Here is a 20,278-nt window from a genome sequence, read left to right on the forward strand (position 1 = left end):
GTAGGGAAGATGCTTGAAATTCCAAATTTTCTTCCCAACTAAAGTGGCAAAGTCGGGTAAGCTTCTATCAATCTTGAGTGTGACATGGATGATCCAGTTGTTGATAAGAAAATAACAAAGCAACATCTCAATGAAAGAAAAAATAAAAAGAAGCAAAAAAAAATATAATACAAAGAGTTGCTAACGCATTACTATTTATTTGTGAACCAGATTTGCAATTTGTAGATCAGTAGATCCTTTTGCAGCACGTCACATAATCTTCTAGCATGTCCTATCTAGTGAGTATATCAGCGATCCTACCTATTTTCCTTGGAACAATTTCATTACTAGCAATAAATTACTTTGTACAGCTCAAGCAAGTAGGCAATTCCTCTCAATAGGAGCGCCAAGTTTCTAGACCAGGTATCGTTGCAGAGGACCAATACCTCGCGACCCTGCAAGTTTTAAACATAGGCTTTCGTACAAGGCAATTTTAGAAGTCATCATTACTTGCAAACTTCAAACTTCTCTTGATTAGTTTAGGCAAACAAGCAATCATGAAATAACAAAATGTCATGCTTATCTGCTGAGCGTTGAACGAGAAAATCTAAGCTTTATAAATTAGTTGTAGTCATTTTAATGAGATAAAACACCAATAATCTAACACTAGAAACGTAAAAAGCTTAGAACTTTACTAGAAACTGCCTTTACATTCTGTCACCAACGATACTGATACACATACTCTATGAAACTGAAATTGAAGTTTACATACATACACATTAACCCCCGAAACCCAACACCCAAGGAGACACCTTCCCACATTCTTCAGTGAAGCTTTCATCAAGAAAGTAATTTCCAGAATGAACAGAGCTTTCTGGTGCGCAATTATTTGATGCTAAAATGTATAGAGGTGATACGCGAATGGCTGCAAGCACAACAGGGGCCCAACGTACCCCAAGCAAAGTTGAGCTAGTGAAATGCTATGATTTGTTCTTGCTCACTAATGTGGGCGTAACTGAGACAACTCCGATGAAGAACAAGGTGGCTATTGAGTTGAAGTCATAGAGATCCCCAAGAGATCGCAATTCTCCAAGAGCTAGTCCAGCCTGAGCACAAAAACATAAGTCAGCGATACATAGCCACAATTAGTGATAGTTGCGTAGCAACACAAATACCAGAGCATACAGATAATCACCAACATAATTGCTCCTGTCGTTTTTAGATTAGACCTAGTTCTATCCCACCATCCATCTACTCATAGCAGTTGGCTTGAGGTCCAACCAACTTGCATTCATTTGTCAACTCTGTTGTACCTCATGCACTAGGAGTGTATACAAGATGAGATTGGTTCTATGGTGAGTGACCCTGGATAAAAATTGTTATGTAAAAACGACTTTTTATTTCCTTCAAAAATTAGAAAGCTGATATCATTTGGATTTAGAAAGACAAGCAAAACATTTTCCCATGAATCACGATGAGTCAAGATGGGGATAAGATGAAGGTGTAATAGTGTTTCTCTCTGCAGAAATAGTTGGCTTTCTGGATTTTCATTCTGTTCTACCATAAAGTTTCTATGTTATTGAAACTAAAAAAATTTCAACATTAACCGAAAAAGTTTCAAAAGAATTGAAAGATATATACCCTGACAGTGACATAAGCAGCAGGTATCAGACCAATTGAGGTTGCCAGGAAGAAAATATGATAAGGCACATCGACTATTGGTGAAGCAACATTAATAAATGTGTTTGGCAAGGTTGGAGTTAATCGGAGAAACAACATGTAGTTCAGCAACCCCTGTCTTCTTTTAGCCACCTGGATGTGAGAAAGATAACACAGTAAATACTTTAATTGCATTCATGAAGTGTACATATGCAGACGGACATCTGGATTTACCTGGTTTTGGAAAAACAGGAGCTTGTCGGGCCAAAGAGAAGTGGCAAGGGGCCTCCCTATCACCTTTGACAAGAAATAGCAAGAAGAAGCACCAGCAGTGGCATTGAACACCACCAAAGCTACACCTTTGAAGACTCCGAAAAGGGAACCAGCAAGCAACGACATGAACACAGTTCCAGGAATCATGAATGTCTGCATGAATATATAAACCATACAGTACCCTAACAAAACCTGAGCTGTGTAGTCACTTGTGTAGTCCTCAAGGTGATCTCTACAAAAAAGAAGACCAACAACAAAATCTGTCAAAACCATATTCCAGAATCTCTCTGTGAATGAGGCAATACAGGAAGGGTTCCAACGGAATACATTGGCCATCAAACTGTAGGACTATATTAGCAACAAGGAATCAGGTTCAAAGTTTTACTACTTTTTCTGACGTTTCATGTATGCCTTACAAAATGTTTGAGCAACAAAATCATAAATCCGAAGGAATTTGTCTTTAAACAGTCATAACAAACTAACCCTCTTTAGCTCACAACAAGGCATTACTTGAAAGTTTGAATCTTTACCATTATTGCATCACTTCACATCAGGCATTTGCGTCATAAAGATAAAAACAACAACGAATCATCTATAGTCCTAGTCCTGAATGACTGAATCCACTTAAATGAGGCCTGGTGCACTACAGAAACCCTTTAACGTTTAAGAAAATAGCTCTCAAAGTAAAGATTGATTATTTACCACAATATTAACAGAACTCTGATACAGCAACACCATGAAAAAGCAAAAAAACCCAGATTGGGATTGCATGCAATTCAAAGAAAACACACTTTTCCCATTAAATGTTCTTCCTTTTCTTTCAAGACACCCACAAAAAAAAAAAAAAAAAAAAAAAAAAAACCTTTTCTTACAAACCCAATTCACCAATCTAAGCAATATCAACACCAAAGAAATAAACATATTGAAAAGTATGAATCAAGGTCCAATTGGTAAATAAATAATCACCTGAGGATTTGAAGGTCATGGAGGGTCCGGGGGAGCTTGAGAAAGCTGTAATCGGATGCGGGCATGGTTAGGTAAACACCCAGAAGGCCGAACAGAAAACCCAGCACCACCGTGGAAGCCACCGTGACCTCCCAAAAGTTCAATGGGAATTTACTGATAGATCCCTTTACACCCTCTTCCCCATTGTTGTCTATCTTCCCCATATCTCTCTAAATTTCCCTTCTTTGCGTAGTTTTGTAATTTTGCTTTCTGGGAAAATTTAGAGAGAAAAGGGGAGAAAAGCTTTAGCTTCTTGTCTCCTGCTGCTTCGGTTTTCTCTCTCCTCGGTTTTACGGAGAGAAGGGGAGAGAGAGAGACACAGAAGCATATTCGCTGGTGGAGTTATAACTAATTCTTCGGAAAACTAAATTAAAATTTTGGAAAAAAAAAAAAAAAAAAAAGAGAGGAAAAAAACAAAAGGGTTTGATTTAATTTTGGTTTGAGTACCTTGGATTCAGAGCGAGCCGTATTATGTGTCGTGGAGTGCGCTCCTGAGCCCTGACTTAACATGCAAATAACGACAAACTCCACGCAGCTTCACAGAACCTCAACCATATAGGGTTAAGGGAAAATGTCACGAATAATATCTTAATCTATACTCATTCGACACTTTAATACTCTAAGTTTACGAAATATCTCTTTAATACCTCAATTTATTTATATTGATCAAGTTTCATACATGCCGTTTGTAACGGTGTTAGTTTTGCAATGTCCTTCCTAAAAAATTCTTCTTTTTCTTCTTCTTCCTCCTCGTCTTCTTTGTTCATCAATTCTATCCCTCTCCAAGTCTCAATTCTTAACCTCATGAGCACAGTGCTTCTCTTCCCCCATTTTCAGTTGTTTATGATGGAGCTTCAGATCTAGTATTTGATTTTATTTTTAGACCTGGATCTGGACTTAAATGTTGCTTTATAAATATAATTGAATTTAAATCACAAAAATCTGGTCGTCGACAGAACCCAAACTAGGCCACAGAGGCATCATGAACCTTGTGCTTCGCTATCTAGATTGAGGAGTCAAGCACTTGTCTCTTTGATTTTTGGAGGGGAAAAGATGCGGTTTGGGTTTGGTGAAGATATATGCGAAGCAATGTTGATGAACAACGATACCAATCACTGCCCATATTATGAAATGAGTTTGATCAATAATAAAAGCAAACGAATCAACGACAAAGTAATTGCAAGGCCATGAATTTAGGGAGGGAGAGACTGCTCTAACAGGGTCTACATCTGAAATGGGATGCTCATGCAATTAATTTACAACTGCCATAGTCAGCTCAAGCAAACAGAATGGACCTGGGAAACTTCTTTTTGTTTTTGGTTAAATTAGAGTGCATAGACTCTTATTCTTGAATGAAATTCATAAAAAAACTATTCCTCAATAAGAACAAAAAAATATATATAAAGAGATGAAAATACCCATGCAAAATAGCCACCTGACACTTAAATTAACGTCGTTATTAACGTCAAGTATGAAAGTTGATCAATATAAACAAGTTGAGGTACAGAAATGATAGTTTGTAAACTTAAGGTACTAAAGTGTCGAATGACTATAAATTAGGGTACTATTTGTAACTTTTTCCTCAGAGTTAAAACTCCTACATGGCACAACATACACTACACAAGCACGTTAGTGCATTAGGGATGTTAATTGGCTAAATTCTAACACAATTCACTAATCTTAGCAAAATTAAGTGGGTTGAATTTACTGCATTTGCATGTCAACCTGCTAACACAAAATAAACTTGTTTAATAGATACTTATAAAGGTCGTTAGATATGAGTTTTCAAATATTAAAAAGGTTATTTATTACTAGGACATGGTTAATACTCTAACATGACAAGAATCCACACAATATGAATCATATCAATCCTAACGCGCGTCTATGTAATCTCAAGTCGTAAAATCATCATGGACAATATGCAACACTACACAAACACGTTAGTGAATTAGGGTTGTTAGTAGACACTACACAAGCACGTTTATGCATTAGGGTTAATTATCAATTCTTATATAGCCTGATAACAAAATTCGACATCGGTGCAAAATAAAGTGAGTTGAACTTGAGTGGATTTTGCTTAGATCCAAGTGGGTTGTTGGCTGGAGGTTGATCGTTTGATGCTTGTGCTTGTTGGTGGTGACAGATCTGGTCTATACAGGGTGGTGACTGGATGAGCACTGGTGGGGGACGACAACAGTTTAGCAATGGAGGTTGTGTAGTCTCTTCTCAATGGTGGTGATTGTGCAGCGGCGATGGTGCCCCAACTGCGGTGGCTGTTGTGGATCATCTAGCTCGCTTGTCGAGAGTTCCTTGTTGTCTTGGGTGGAAGTGGGCTTGTGGAATTTTTTTTTCTCTTTTTTTAGTTTTAGTGTTTTTATTTACTTATGTTTTATTCTTTCAATAAGCTCCTATCAATTATTGATAGGAGAAAGTGGGCATTTTTTTCGGTTGTCGCACACGGCGTGTCTTGTCTTTCCTAATAAAGTGGTGAGTAGATTGCTTTGTCAAATGGTTGTAACCTCTTAGTGGTATGATGAAACTAAGTGGTGGCAGATATTTCTCTAGTCGTCGATCAACATATATATACAGGGCTCTTTTAATGAGGGATCCATTTTTTTTGTCTTTTCTAGGGATAGGGCATTAGACCAACTTTTCGATTATATTTTTGCATCTCAATCGTTCAGTTTTTAGGTCCTAATGTGTACATCACTTATGCAAATTTTCAGCCAAATTGATTATCGTTAAGGCATTCAAAATAGCGATTTAAGATGATAAGTATGAACAGTTCAAGTTTGACAGATTTGGTTCGTCCGTTGATTTAATCTAGTTTGATCCCTTAACGATCACCGATTTTGTTGAAAATTTGCTGAAATGATCTATACATTAGGACCTAAAAACTGAATGGCTGAGATGCCGAAATGTGATCGAAAAATTGGTCTAATACCCTATCCCTAGAAAAACAAAAAAAATGGATCCCTTAGTGGAAGGGCCCTATATATATATAGGATTTTTCTTAGGAACAGATTTTCAGTTTTCGGCCACTTTTCGATCACATATTCACATATTAACCATTCAGTTTTTAGGTCCTAATGTATAGATCACTTTTGCAAATTTTCAGCCAAATTGATGATCGTTAAGGCATCCAAAACTGCAATTTACACGAACGAACCGAATCTGTCGAACCGGAACCGTTCGTATACATTGTTGTAAATTGCAGTTTGAATGCCTTAACGATCATCAATTTGGCTGAAATCTTGCAGAGATGATTTATACATTAGGACCTGAAAACTGAACGGTTAAGATGTGAATATGTGATCGAAAAGTGGCCAAAAATTGGAAATATGTATCTAAACTTGGGAACGGACGTCCATTCCTGAGACGGACTATATATATATATATATATATATATATATATATATATATATATATATATATATATATATATATATATGAGGGCCCTTCCATTAAGTGATCCCTCTTTTTTGGCCATTTTAAGGGATCTCTTGTATCTTGACCGTTCAGTTTTTAGGTTCTAATATATAGATCATTTCTGTGAAATTTCAGCTAAATTGATGATCATTAAGGTATCGAACTAGATTAAATCAATGGACAAACCGAATCTGTCCAACCTAAAGCGTTCATGTTCATAATTGTAAATCGCAATTATGAATGCCTTAATGACTATCAATTTGGATGAAAATATGCAAAAAAAAAAGTGATATACTCATATATCCCTAAAAACTGAATGGTTAAGATGTGAATGATCACGAAAAGTGGGTCTAATGATTCCTTAAAATGACAAAAAAAAGATATCCCTCACTAGAAGGGCCCTTTATATATATATATATACAAATTAAATTTCTCAGGTAAGGATATCCTTACCTAAGCTTATTGAACGGATTTTCAGTTTTTGGCCACTTTTCGATCACATATTCACATCTTAACTGTTCAGTTTTTAGGTCTTAATGTATAGATCATCTCTGCAAAATTTCAGCCAAATTGATGATCGTTAAGGCATTCAAAACTGCAAATTATAACAATGTACACGAACGGTTCCGGTTCGTTCGTGTAAATTGCAGATTTAGATACCTTAACGATTATTAATTTGGTTGAAATTAAGCAGAGATGATCTATACATGATGACCTAAAAACTGAACAGTTAAGATATGAATATGTAATCGAAAAGTAACCAAAAATTGGAAATCCATACCTAAGCTTAGGTAAGGATGTCCTAAGTTCAGTAGATACTCCTGCTATCATTTATGATATACTCATTATATTCTATAATTTCATTAATTAAAATTTGAGGACAATCATTTATGATATACTCATTATATTCTATAATTTCATTAATTAAAATTTGAGGATTAGTGTAGTAATTATAATAATAATAATAAGTGAAAAACGGAGGAGGATAGCATGGATAGTGTAGTAATTTTGACTAAATCGTAGTCATTATCTTGCATTATTAAAAGAAGAAGAAAAAGGTATCATTCATCACATGTACACAACGTTTTATTTATCCAAATTGATGTTTCTTATGTTCAATAAATAATTCGTCCGACCACAATTGATGGAAGACCAACACCTATAGGGCTATAGAGTAGATAATTAGCATATATGGCATTATGTGCACAATAAACACATTGTCGTGTGGGAACGCCGGAACCAAAACAAAACTTTAATCATTACAAGATAGTTGTGCAAGAAAAGATGGACAGGGACATGAACATTTTTATAAAGGGATTTTGACTATTTATCTCATTTTTAGGGATTTTTTTCTTACTTACTCTATTAAGTTTTTGTAATTCCTCCTTACTCAAAACACTCTAAGGAAGTCTTCCCTAATATCCGATTAAGTTTTTTTTTTTTTTTTTTTAAAGACTATTTTACCCTTACTCCTTTGTTACTTAGAGAGAGAGAGATAATGGAAGAGAGAGAAACCATATGAGATTTTGCCAGAGCCTTATCACATGCTGCCGGATTACCGCCGCCCACTAGACTTTTTTGAAAACCTCACGGAAACGGTTATTGCCCCCAATAGATATCTATAGCCCCCCAATAGACGTTTATTGCCTCCCAACAGAACTTTCGGTCGCCGGAATGAGAACTAATCTTTCTAAAATTAGATAAATAAAACTTTGATTAAAGAAAAAAATAAATAGATTATATCAATTCACAACGTCTATTGCCCCCCAATAGACATTCAAATTTTTTCCTTTCCTTTCCTTCTGCCCCATTACTTAACTTAAAAAAAAAAAAATCTGATTTGGACACCCAAGTCTTCTTCTCCTTTCTTTCCGGTCGCAAACGACTATTTCCGGAGAGGTTGGGGTCGTGGATGATGTCTGTGCCGTTGATTCTACAGCATAGTGCTCGGTGAACACCTTGTCGTCAGAAAACCAAACTTGAATGTCGCCGACGACGTCGGTGATAGAGAGAGAGGAGAGAGATCTAGGTGTGTTGAAAAAAGATACGAGGCCTGAGCTAAGGTACTTTGCTGGATCGGGTCCTCGCCAGATCGAGTTTTGCGTCGTCGACGAGGCCGATTGGAGCAGCAACGACAACTGGTGGTTTTGCAAAACAATTGGAGCAGAGGCCTAGAGCATTATTGACGAGGCCGAGAGTGAATCGAGGATCGCCTCCAGGTTATCCAGTAGTTTTCCGGCCATTCTGGTACCCTCTGGCATCAGAGCCTCAGTCATGGAGCAACCCGGGCTCGGAGGTGTCGGGTTTGAGTTGTCGCCGGCGTCTGGAGAGAGAGAGAGAGAGAGAGAGAGAGAGAGAGAGAGAGAGAGAGAGAGAGAGAGAGAGAGAGAGTGAGTGTGGCAGTTGAAGTAATTGTTTAATTGAGTTGAGGGCAAAATGGTCATTTGGTGTTAATTTTGGTAGGTGGTAATAAAAATATGTTGCTGGGGTAAGTGAGATAATTTTTGCTCAATTCTGTGCTTTTGGTCAATGACCCTTTTCTAAATTCTCTCCTAAAAAAGAGAAGAAAAAAAAAACATTTTTCTAAATTCTGAAAAATTGAGTTTTGCTCCTCACTAAACTAACCCAGAACCCCTTTACCAAATAAAAAAACCTAACCCAGAACCCATCCCCACCCATTCTTCTTCACCCTGAACTACTGGATTTGTTTTGGGATTGCTCCAAAAGGGCCAAAAGGTATTGCTGTTTTTGTTCTTTTTTGTTTTCTGATTAGAATTCTTCAAGCCTTTTGCGCGCGCACACACACACACACATATATATGATTAAATATTGTTTACTCCCTGAACTTTTACCTAAAAAACACTCCAGTCCATGTCCTTCTAATTTCACACGTTTACTCTTTGTACTCTCAATTTTTGACCAATAGGTCAATTCCGTTACTCTCCGTCTAAAATTTCCGTTAAGTCGCGGCAAAATGTGTATTCTACCCTCACTTCCTTTTTTTGTTGGTTTTCTGTTTTTTATTTTTTTATTTTATATATCTTCTTCTTCTTCCAGCTCTCTCTTATTCTTCACCTCCTCAATCTTCTTCACTTCTTCTTCCGATGAACCCCTTTCCTCACACCAATTTGGCAATGTTAATTGAAAATACAACAAACTACACCACAAGAACAACAATTTCTGAAACCAATCAGCAACTGAAGTCAGCAATCTATATATGAGTTGCAATTCAGTTAATCAAACACTAATTCATTTCCAGAATCAAATTGATCCAAATCACTACACAAATTTTGTCAAGCAATCATGGTGATGACTGGGTAGATACTTGAGCAAGGATTGAGAAGATGAAGCAGCTTTTCCACTTGAACTAGACAACTGTAAAAACCCAAGTAATTTGAGTATTCAACTTTCTCAACAAAATAAAAAGCGATGAACTTTTGCAGGTACTTAATGCACAGGGATGAAAGAGAGATGGGTAAAGAATTGAACTTGGACCTGAACGATGACATTTGTGCCAAACGAAGAAGCGGAATCAGAAAGTCCATGGATGAAGACGAGTTTGCAGGATAACTCCGACTCAATCCGGCGCTGGAGGCAGTCGAAGCACATTTGATGCGCCATTCTGAGCTTCTTCTTCAGTTCTTCAGTTTCAAGATTTCAATTTTTTGGGTTTCTTGATTTTTCTTCTTTTCATTGCTAGCATACCCACTATACTCCTTGATCAATTCATCAAAAGCCAATACAAATCAAAAACCTTAAGTCTGAATCACCACAAACTCGGGTTCAGAGTCCTCCTAAATTGAATTGCACAGCCGAGCCAATGCAAACCCAGAATTGCACCGATGTACCTCCCTCATGCTTTGGGACTCGGGACCTCCACCAGAACTAGACTTGCTTTGCCTCATTCCCAGATCTCGATCTTTCTCTCCGCCTCGGAACCCAGATCATCCCATCGTCAACGATTGAGTCAACTCGGTATCGACCTGCTTCGCCTCTGTCCCAGACCTGGATCTTTCCCTTCCCCTTGAAACCCAGATCGTCCCATTTAAGAGAAGAAGAAGTGAGAGTAACCTGAAGAAGAAGCTATGAGAGATGAGGAAGATCCCAAGCCGTACAATGGGTCTGGTTTAGCCTTGGTGGTGTTGGTATTGGTCTCATGAATATTGCAGCAGAGAGCGAGAGGAGTTCGTTCTCGTTGAGCAGAGGAAAAAAAGAGATGAACAGAAAGAAAGAAAGAAAAAAAAAGAGGGTAAAATAGGCATTTTGACGCAGAAGGATTGCCACGTTATCGACTTGACGGAAATTTTGGATGGAGAGTAACGGAATGGACCTATTGGTCCAAAATTTAGAGTACAAGGAGTAAATGTGTAAAATTAGAAAGACATAGACTGAAGTGTTTTTTGGGTAAAAGTTCAGAGAGTAAACAATATTTAACCTATATATATATATATATATATATATATACACACACAGATCGAGCGAAGCTCCGCTTTAAAAATCAAATTGTGAAGTTCGAGTTTTGGGTCACTTTTCGGTCGCATATCTACATCTCGACCATTCAGTTTTTAGGTACTAGTGTATAGATCGTCTCTGCAAATTTTCAGCCAAAATGATGATCGTTAAGACATTAATAACTGCCTTAAAGCTAGTACGGTTCAGATTGACAGATTCAGTCCGTCAATTGGTTTAAGCGAGTTAGATTCCTTAACGATCATCAATTTGGCATAAAATTTTCAGAGTGGATCTATACAGTAGTACCTAGAAGCTGAACGGTCGAGATGTGGAAATGCGACCGAAAAATGACCCAAAACTCGAACTTCACACGTTAATTTCAAAGCGGAGCTCCGCTCTAGATAGGATATATATATATATATATATATATATCCTATTGTCTAGCTAGTTGTTTTTCTGATGTTGAGGTAAAGTTTATTATTGATGCATGAAACACAGTGGTCAATGTTGGCGTGCGTCATACATACCTTATTTATGTAGATATTCTATAATATTCTGTAATATCTGTAGTATTATTTGATTTACTACTTACCTTAGGAATAGTACTTGTCTTATTAGGAACAATTGTAATTTGTATATAATTCCTTCTTATAAGGTTGATGAGATATAGAATTATTCAGCCAAAATTGTCTCTTGTTTTTGTTATATTTTGACTTGGTATCAGAGCAGAGATCTGATCCTGGACTCTGACTCATTGGTCTTTGATCATTGACCCTTGTTCTTTATGCTTGGATTTGTTCCTTGTCCTTTGATCCTTTCATTACCGTTGCCTCCTTATACTTCCAAGAACTTTGTTGTTTTTCCTTCCTCTCCGTATTCACCATGGCTAAAGATCAAGACGTTTCGATTGTGATCAAGCAAGATGGAGATGGTGAGACGTCTCATGGTTCCAACCAAATTTTTGTCTCCATTAAAGATGATTCAACTGGAAGTTATGGAGGTGTCAAGCTCAACGGCTCTAATTACTGAACCTGGAAGAAGATGATGGAGGCTCACCTCTGTGGAATCGATAAAGTAGGCTATGTTGATGGTTCAATTACTGAACCACCAATTGACCAACAATTATTCAAATGGGAGACTGCAAATGGCTTGGTAACCTCTATTATTTACAAATCCACGACTAAAGATGTTTCACAGATGATTATGGGATGTAATACAGCTGAAGAAATCTGGGAAAGCCTTAAGGAGATCTACTTTAACGGAACGGATTTTGCCGAGGTTTATGAGTTGAGCACTTAAGCCTCTCGTATGACACAAGATGGAAAACTAGTTGCCATGTATTTTGCAAAACTAAAAGGGATTAGGCAAGAAATTGATCAGATGCGTCCATGTCACATGAAGTGCCCAGATGATGTCAAGATTTATAAGGAGGAGCAGGATCTCATGATAGTTCATTTTTTTTGGCTGGCCTAGATCCAATATTTGAGAATGCAAGGAGCGAAATACTTCGTTGGACTACCACACCAACCTTGCAGCAAGCCTTTGCTTATATTCACAAAGATGAGACATAGAGGGCCGGAACTAGAGCAGTTACTTCAGAAGTTGCAGGCCTTGCAATACAATTAAAGCCATCCAATCCTTCAAGTAATCGATCACTCTCAGGCAATCGACCTCCTTCTTCTCTGCGTCCTTCTCCCGGGTTCTCCTCAAATCTGACTTGTAACTACTTCAAGAATCCAGGCCACATCAAAGCAAACTGTTACAGGTTGGTTGGTTTTCCAGCAGGCTACTTTGATAGGCCCCGACCTCAGGACAACAAACCCAAGGGAAAGGCTGCTGTTCATCTTGTTCAAGACCAAGATTACTATGCGATGACAGAACCAGATCAGACCAACTTGGCTGGTAAGGATACCGCATCAGTAAGTCGCAGTGGTAATGGTAAGATTGGAGTTACTTTAAAAATTTCTAGCTTTACTGGTGGCAATACTTGGATAATTGATTCTGAAGCATCTGACCATATGACCTATGATAATAGTTTCTTCCTTTTTCTCAATCCACCCTCTATTTCCTCTATTGTCAATGTCAATGATGATTCTTTTCCTGTTTTAGGCATAGGGTATGTTCGTCTCATCCCTTCTTTGACACTACATAATGTTCTTTATGTCCCTGATCTCTCTCATCATCTCATATATGTGTCTCAGCTTAATACTCTATCTCGGTGTTCTGTAACATTTTTTCCTTTATATGTGATTTTTCAAGAGCTCCTCATCAGGGAAATAATCAGCAGGGGTTATCTGAGGGGTCGACTATTTCATCTGGATTGCATGTTCGCCGAAATGAAGCTAGAGAAGGCGGTCCAAGTAGCTTTGATTTCGACTGGGGTTACTAATCAAGTTGAAGAATTATAGCTATGGCATCAGAGATTGGGACATCCTTCCTTTAGTGTCATGAAGAAATCTATGCCATCCTTGTTTCTAGGCATTGATGAGTCTAAGTTGCATTATGAGTCATGTGTCTTAGCTAAAAGTCATTGTACTAGTTATCCTTTGAGTACTTCTAGGAGTTCTTTTCCTTTTGAGCTTATTCATTCTGACGTATGGGGACCTTCCCGTGAGTCAACCTTGTCTAGAAAACATTGGTTTGTTTTGTTTATTGATGATTATACCTGTCTAATTACTTGGGTCTCTTTATTGAAACACAAATATGAAGTTTTCTCTGCTTTTCAAGAATTTTTTGCTCTTGTTCAAAATCAATTTGGAGCCAATATTAAAGTCTTTCATTCTGATAATGAGGGGAAGTTTGTCAATTCTTAGTTTCACCAATTCTTTCATTCTTAAGGGATTATTCATCAAACTACTTGCCCTCAAACCCCTGAACAAAATGGGGTGTCAGAAAGAAAGAATTGTCATGTTCTTGACATAGCTCGGTCTCTTCTATTTAGTGCTCATATGCCTAAGTATCTTTGGGGCGATGCAATTCTCACTGCTTGTCATCTCATCAACAAGCTACCTTCTTCTGTTCTCAATGGTCAAACCCCCTATGCTGCCCTTTCAAATCATGTGTTTGTCCTTTTGTTTTCTAATCTCCCTGCTTGTGTCTTTGGGTGTGTAGTATTTGTCCATGTCCCTAATAATCAATGGTCCCAAACTCGATGCTAGGGCATTAAAGTGTGTATTTGTGGGCTATGGTGTTAATAAGAAGGGCTACAAGTGTTTTCATCCTCCTACACAGAAAGTTTATGTTACCATGGATGTCACCTTTTATGAGGATGCATGTTATTTTTTTTCCACCAATCCTTCACTTCAGGGAGAGAAACACACTTTTTTGGAAGAGAAGTCTTGTGGGATTAAAATTTAGCCAATTGAAGATGATATTCAGCCAATTAAAGATGACAGTCGTGTAATTTCGGGTCCAATGATCAATCACCAGAATGCCAGAGATCGATCGCCAAACAGGTTTGAAGAAGACAGTAGCCAAATGATCTATCATTCCATTCCTGGCGATCGATCGTTCAGCGAGGCAGAAGCTCCCAGTAGCAAAACGATCGATCGCCGGCACAACCAGAACACGGCGTCTGAAATTTAGCAGTCCAAGAAGGCCAAGCTCCTCCACCGCTCTCAGATATAGATAACCCTTGTCAACCAATCCCTGATGAGCGTCCCAATCTTGAGGTTAGTGGTGTTTCTCCTAACTCTGATAATAGTGATAGTGTGTATGTTTTGCCTCCTAGGTCCACCCGTACGTGGCAAACCAGCTAGTCAATATGAACCAAGTTTAGATGTTCAATCTAAGTATGCCATAGCTAACTTTGTATCCACCCATCGGTTATCCAAATCCCATGCTTCATTTGTGAATCAAATATCCTCTGTATGTGTTCCCAGTAAAGTGTAGGATACTCTCAAGGATCCCAAACGGTCTCAAGCGATGAATGAATAGATGGAGGTATTGGAGAAGAATAATACTTGGGAGTTGGTGCCACCTCCACAAGAAAAGAGAGTTGTTGGATGTCGATGGGTGTTCACTATCAAACACAATGCAGATGGTTTAGTGAACTGGTATAAGGCAAGACTTGTTGCAAAAGGATATACTCAAACATATGGCGTGGATTATAAGGAGACCTTTGCTCCAGTAGCAAAGATTAATACTATTTGAGTGTTGATGTCTCTAGCAGCTAATCTAGATTGACCTATGCAACAGTTTGATGTGAAGAATGCCTTTTTACATGGAGAGCTATCTGAAGAAGTCTACATGGATCTACCACCAGGATATGAGGCAAGCACAAGAGGAAGATTGTGTGTAAGTTGAATAAGTCCATGAATAGTACTTGTCTTATTAGGCACAATTGTAATTTGTATATAATTCATTCTTGTAAGGTGAATGAGATATAATTCTCAGCCAAAATTGTCTCTTGTTTTTGTTATATTTTGACTGTCAATTCATATGCATATAGAAATAATATGAATGGACAATGCAGTGGACGATGTTGAATTACTATTTCTGTTTTATGATGAGTAAAACAAAATGGGAGAAACAAGTTGAAAAAATCTTGAGGGAACCATTACTATTGTGTTGCCCTTTGGTCTGTGGATTGCAGTTAAGATTTTCTATTAGTATAGATTGTAAAGGAGATGAACATGATTTTTATGCAATGCATGTGATGAGGTGTTGCTTTCTGTTTGTTGGACTTGTTAGTAAAGATGTATTATGGTATTAGGAGTCACATTCACCGTCGTGACATTTTCAGCTGTGTCACTTTTAAATCTCTTCAAAGAGGAGAAGCGGCGAGATGGTAAGCTTCCGCCTTGCTGTACGTAGAGCTTTTCACTTGCTCTGCTATGCTAAAACATTCCTATTTGAATTGTGTTTAATAAGACGAATATCCATCAATTCACTCCGATTTGATTTCAATGTGATTGGACCCTAAGGTAAGATTAGACAGGTTACAAATTTACAATGCCTATATCTATTAGATTGCTTTCATGGTGTCCAAAAATTAAGAGCAAATGAAGATCGTATTTTGCATTTTATTGAAACTGTTTGTGAACACTGATACATTTGTCTGTGGACATTATTCTCAAGTCGGAGTGCCATCTGGGGAGGGTTTGATTAATTCATGCCATGAGTTTCAAGGAGTGAGAGTTGCCACTTTGTCAATGATTCAGATTCTATCGCCATGATAATGTAACATGCATGCATATTCCTGACCTGATATTATCTGTAGATGTTAACATCAGCATATAGAACAATTGTTCTACCTAAGATTGTTGCTTGATGCCCCATAATTTTAGTTTTATGTACCACTTCCCATCACTTTCATACACTGACTGCTTAACTTGTGTGTTTCTGCCCTGGTTTCTAATTGTAGTGTATAGAATTTTCATTTACATGTGGATCTTGATGTTGGACTACACTAAGAGAAATTGTTCCCAGATTGAAATACCATCCTATTTCTCTGTTTGCTGACTTATTATGTTAGGAGCTTAAAGGGTTTTAATGACAAACGTCTCCCAGGATACAACGACATTCTTCTTGTGGTAGTAGCACTTCAAACCTCAAGAACATCGAACTTAGATTGTGTATGAACTCTCTCTTAAAAAGATTCAATTGGTTTTCAAGACACCAAGAAAGACTCAAATGTAAAAGAAGAGGAGGAAAGATGAATTCAAGAAGTGATATATATTCAGAATATGGTGTAGCAAGTGTTTTATAGATATAAGGTGACTTTTGGAGGAGAGATGACTTTTCACCAAAAGTTATCTTTTGTGAACAATCATGACTTCTCATTGCATAGTCATTCACATTTATTCAACTTTACACATTTTCACTATATTATTTATCCACAAATTATGGAAGAGAGCTTCTATTCATACCTCTAAAATTGGTATTTGGACCTCTCACTTTTCCCAAGTAATAGTTGACTTTGTCAACTCATGTCAAATTACCAATAAAGACACAAATAAGGAAAAAAATAATAATCTCTTCTTATCTCTACGAACAGTAATAATCTTCAACTTGGGAAAAATTTTCTCCTCCAATGTAAACCTTAAAATATATATTGCCAAATGTTATTTAACGTTGTAGTCAAAATTTTCTGAATTTGACTTTGTCTTCGTAAAGTGATAGACTTCCTTGCTCACATAGCTGACAATTTACAAGATCTATCATTGCGCTGTAAAAAAATAAAATAAAAAAAGGAGAGAAAATGCGAAATACAAAGACACCTCAGTTGATGAAGCCCTACTCATTCTGAATGCAATCAAACATGTGAATGAGCGGCAACAAAAAGCAGTACTCCAACACGTTTATATGACAAACGCAACAATGGATAGTTGTCCACAAGATCTTCCCACACATCATCAGTGCAGAGCAATTTTATGTGGAACTATTCTATAGATATGATGAAAAATTCTATCATCTGATATAAATCTATGGAGAATGCACTAGACTCATGGTTAATTACCATACATATCTAAAACAAAAAGACCATGCATGTTCATTTCAAGTTGCTATGGAAACAAGTAGGAGAGAATCAGTTTAGGGATAATGACACCTAAATGCAATGAAAATAATACTTGAAAAACATATTTGTATGAGATGATGAGCAAACATGGTATTGTTGCCTACACTAACCAAGAGTACACAATTCATTGAAAAAGTGCTAGCACCTCTGTTACTCGTATATGAAGGATGAACTTTCAAAAACAAAAAAAAAATTTGCTGCAATTCCAAATCTTCAAAAACTGAAGGATATCCAACTACTGGATTTTGAAAGTATGAATAGAATCTAAGAAAAAAGAAGGTATTTTATTGATTTTATTGGACGATGGGCATTATAGGAAAATTACAGAGGTGTAGATAGCAAATTGGTTATTTGTAAAAGTAAGTTGAAAGTCTATTAAGTAGGGAGGTCCAAATGCCAAATTTGGAGGTATAAATGGAAGCTCCTATTATGGAAATGTAATAATTTAATGTTAAATTTTCCAACAATACGCCACATGGATGAAATAATTAGTTAGAAAGAAAAATTTCAAAAGACGACGAGCGCGGACATGCAAGAAAGTTCTTTTGAAATGATATCGCATCAGGATAGGTAGCTTTTGGCTTTAAACCTTCCTTAGTGAAATACCATCGGATTTACCAGCTAATCAGTGAAGCTAATCAGTGAACGTAATGTCTTGAACTGTTCAGCCATTTATATAAACCAAGACAACAATATTCACACAATACCTTTTCATACACATCTAGTTCTATGGTTGTGTCCTCCCGGCCATGGACAACACCCGGTATTCATGAGTGCTTTAGAGAATTCAGTCTTCAAAATTCTCATAGAGACGGCCTCATTTCACACTCATATAGGTGGCTTTCTATAAAGAATGTCCTTCTATACCCCACTTGAAAATCAAGCTATAAGAACCATTAAAAGCAAAACTTACCCTAACTCATTATGCATTGTTTCATCATCATAGGACATGGGAAGGAGATTTATCTCCATAACGCTATTTCAAAGTCATCCACCATTTAGCTGTTCCTTTGAACCTAGATCTTGGCAACTCCAATCAATTAGGTTGGGTATCCATAGTGGCGAACTTATATTTTAGGCTTATATCTCATTTTCCTCGATGATCAACTTACTCTCTAGTCAAACTTCGATTCAAATAATTGGGCCCACTTGTTTGACTACAACTCTATTGCAAATCAAATTCAATATATGAACTAATTTCATTGGAGAGTAGTTGTTACCAAATCAAGTCTTCGATACACTAATTGAGACCTACTAATTACATCAACTAAGACATATATTTTTAATTAAACACCCCCACATTTTTAAGGTATTTGAAGGAAAGCCTCTAATCTTTCCATATTTTCCATATCTTACGAGATATCCTTTCTTTTCTCTTCTAGAGAAATAGTGTTTTCTTTATCTCTTTAGATTAAAAGGTAGAAACCTTACGGTGATTACCATAAAACCATCGATCCATTTATACTCTCTTTGCTAGTGAAGATACTGGCAAGCAGTATTTGATTCATGGATTCTTACATATAAAAAACAACGTACAAATGCTTTTCCAATCATTGACAGAAGCATTATGCTTCAATTATTTAGTGTATGATGATTAGTAATCTACTAATCTGATACTACTTTTCCAAATTCTAGAAAGGATCAGTGCATACTAATGTCATGGAACAAATATTAATGCAAGCAAATGCAGTTTGACAGGATATGTAATCATTCTTTAGTAGCCTTTATAATGTATAATGTGCAGGTTGAACATACATGTGTAAAACGCGATTTTAAGATCTGAGATGTTGTTATATATCATCTTAATCCATGTTTGCATAAGTTAACCGTCAAACTGACATAAACAATAATACCAATGCATAGATAATAGGGTAACCAACTCACAATTCTTTGATTAGTATTGATGTTAAATTTTATATAAGAAGTAGGAATCTGAAGCCATGATCGATCAACATGGTGTGGAAATAGAACCCATTGAGGCATTGATAATTCCTGGTTCACTACGTTGGTAAGTATTGCCGTTGATCAAATTTAGAAATTTAAAGAATGCATACAACTGAAAAGGTATTTTCTATCCACAAAACCAAATGACAGTTATTCACATAATTCAACAGGCAAACTTGGATTGAACACCAATTGCCCAGAGGGTATCATCACGTCACTAGCGAAAAACCTGTCACCAACTTTGATTGGCTTCTCGTTCGCTATGCCACTTGACGTTGCTTCATGAAACTCACATTGTCATCTATTAATTACTTCCTTTCTTGGAAGTACTATTAATCAATTCCATATCATTTCACTCCACTACTAGAAAAACAGGTCCTTTCACACAGATAGTGTTGTCACAGAGGTTCACACGGACAATTATCTGTGTATAAAGTGCTATAGTACACACGGAAATCCGTGTGTATATATTTTCAACACAGACTCCTGTGGCTACATAAGGTTCAAACTGGGACCCAATATTTTTCAATCCAATTTAGACACGGAGTCTGTGTGAAACAAAGTACAATTAAGAGAATCCTGTAAATTTTTCAGAGGGTAAATTAAAAATTCACACTGTTTTCCGTGTGAAATATCGTTTCACACAGATATCTGTGTAAAAATATGAATAATAAGATTCCAACACCAGCTTTTAATCATGTCCAATAAATGTAAATTTAATTTACCCACTGTTTTCCATGTGAATATGTAAAAACATAAAATTCTAATATCAGCATTTAGTCTTATCAAAATTTTCTTTTCAGTTTACACACAGACTACCGTGTATAGGTTACAATAATTTTTCTTCAGCATCCTCTATAAATCCAGCATCACCTTTCCTTCTTCTCCAAAAAATATCATCATCTTTTGTTAACTTTGCCTTCGAACTGAGTTATGAAGTTCAGTCTTTGCATTTTTAGTCTTTCAGTTAATTTTGTCAATGTCTTCTAAGCGTCCAAATAGGAGTCATAATCATGG

At 36.8% G+C, this 20,278-nt stretch overlaps 1 protein-coding gene across 1 annotated transcript; it reads right to left on the minus strand.

Moving 5' to 3' along the window:
• Positions 1-640: 640 nt before the first annotated feature.
• Positions 641-3,245, minus strand: LOC112180717 (uncharacterized membrane protein At4g09580). The gene is made up of 4 exons (XM_024319278.2): positions 2,878-3,245; positions 1,873-2,143; positions 1,621-1,791; positions 641-1,085 (listed from the first exon to the last, which is right to left on the minus strand). Exons 1-4 carry the CDS (start codon positions 3,078-3,080, stop codon positions 960-962), a joined length of 771 nt encoding a protein of 256 aa, XP_024175046.1. The 5' UTR covers positions 3,081-3,245; the 3' UTR covers positions 641-959.
• Positions 3,246-20,278: the final 17,033 nt, after the last annotated feature.

This window comes from Rosa chinensis, chromosome 7 (genome assembly GCF_002994745.2).
Source record: "Rosa chinensis cultivar Old Blush chromosome 7, RchiOBHm-V2, whole genome shotgun sequence".
In the NCBI taxonomy this organism is placed as follows: domain Eukaryota; kingdom Viridiplantae; phylum Streptophyta; class Magnoliopsida; order Rosales; family Rosaceae; genus Rosa; species Rosa chinensis.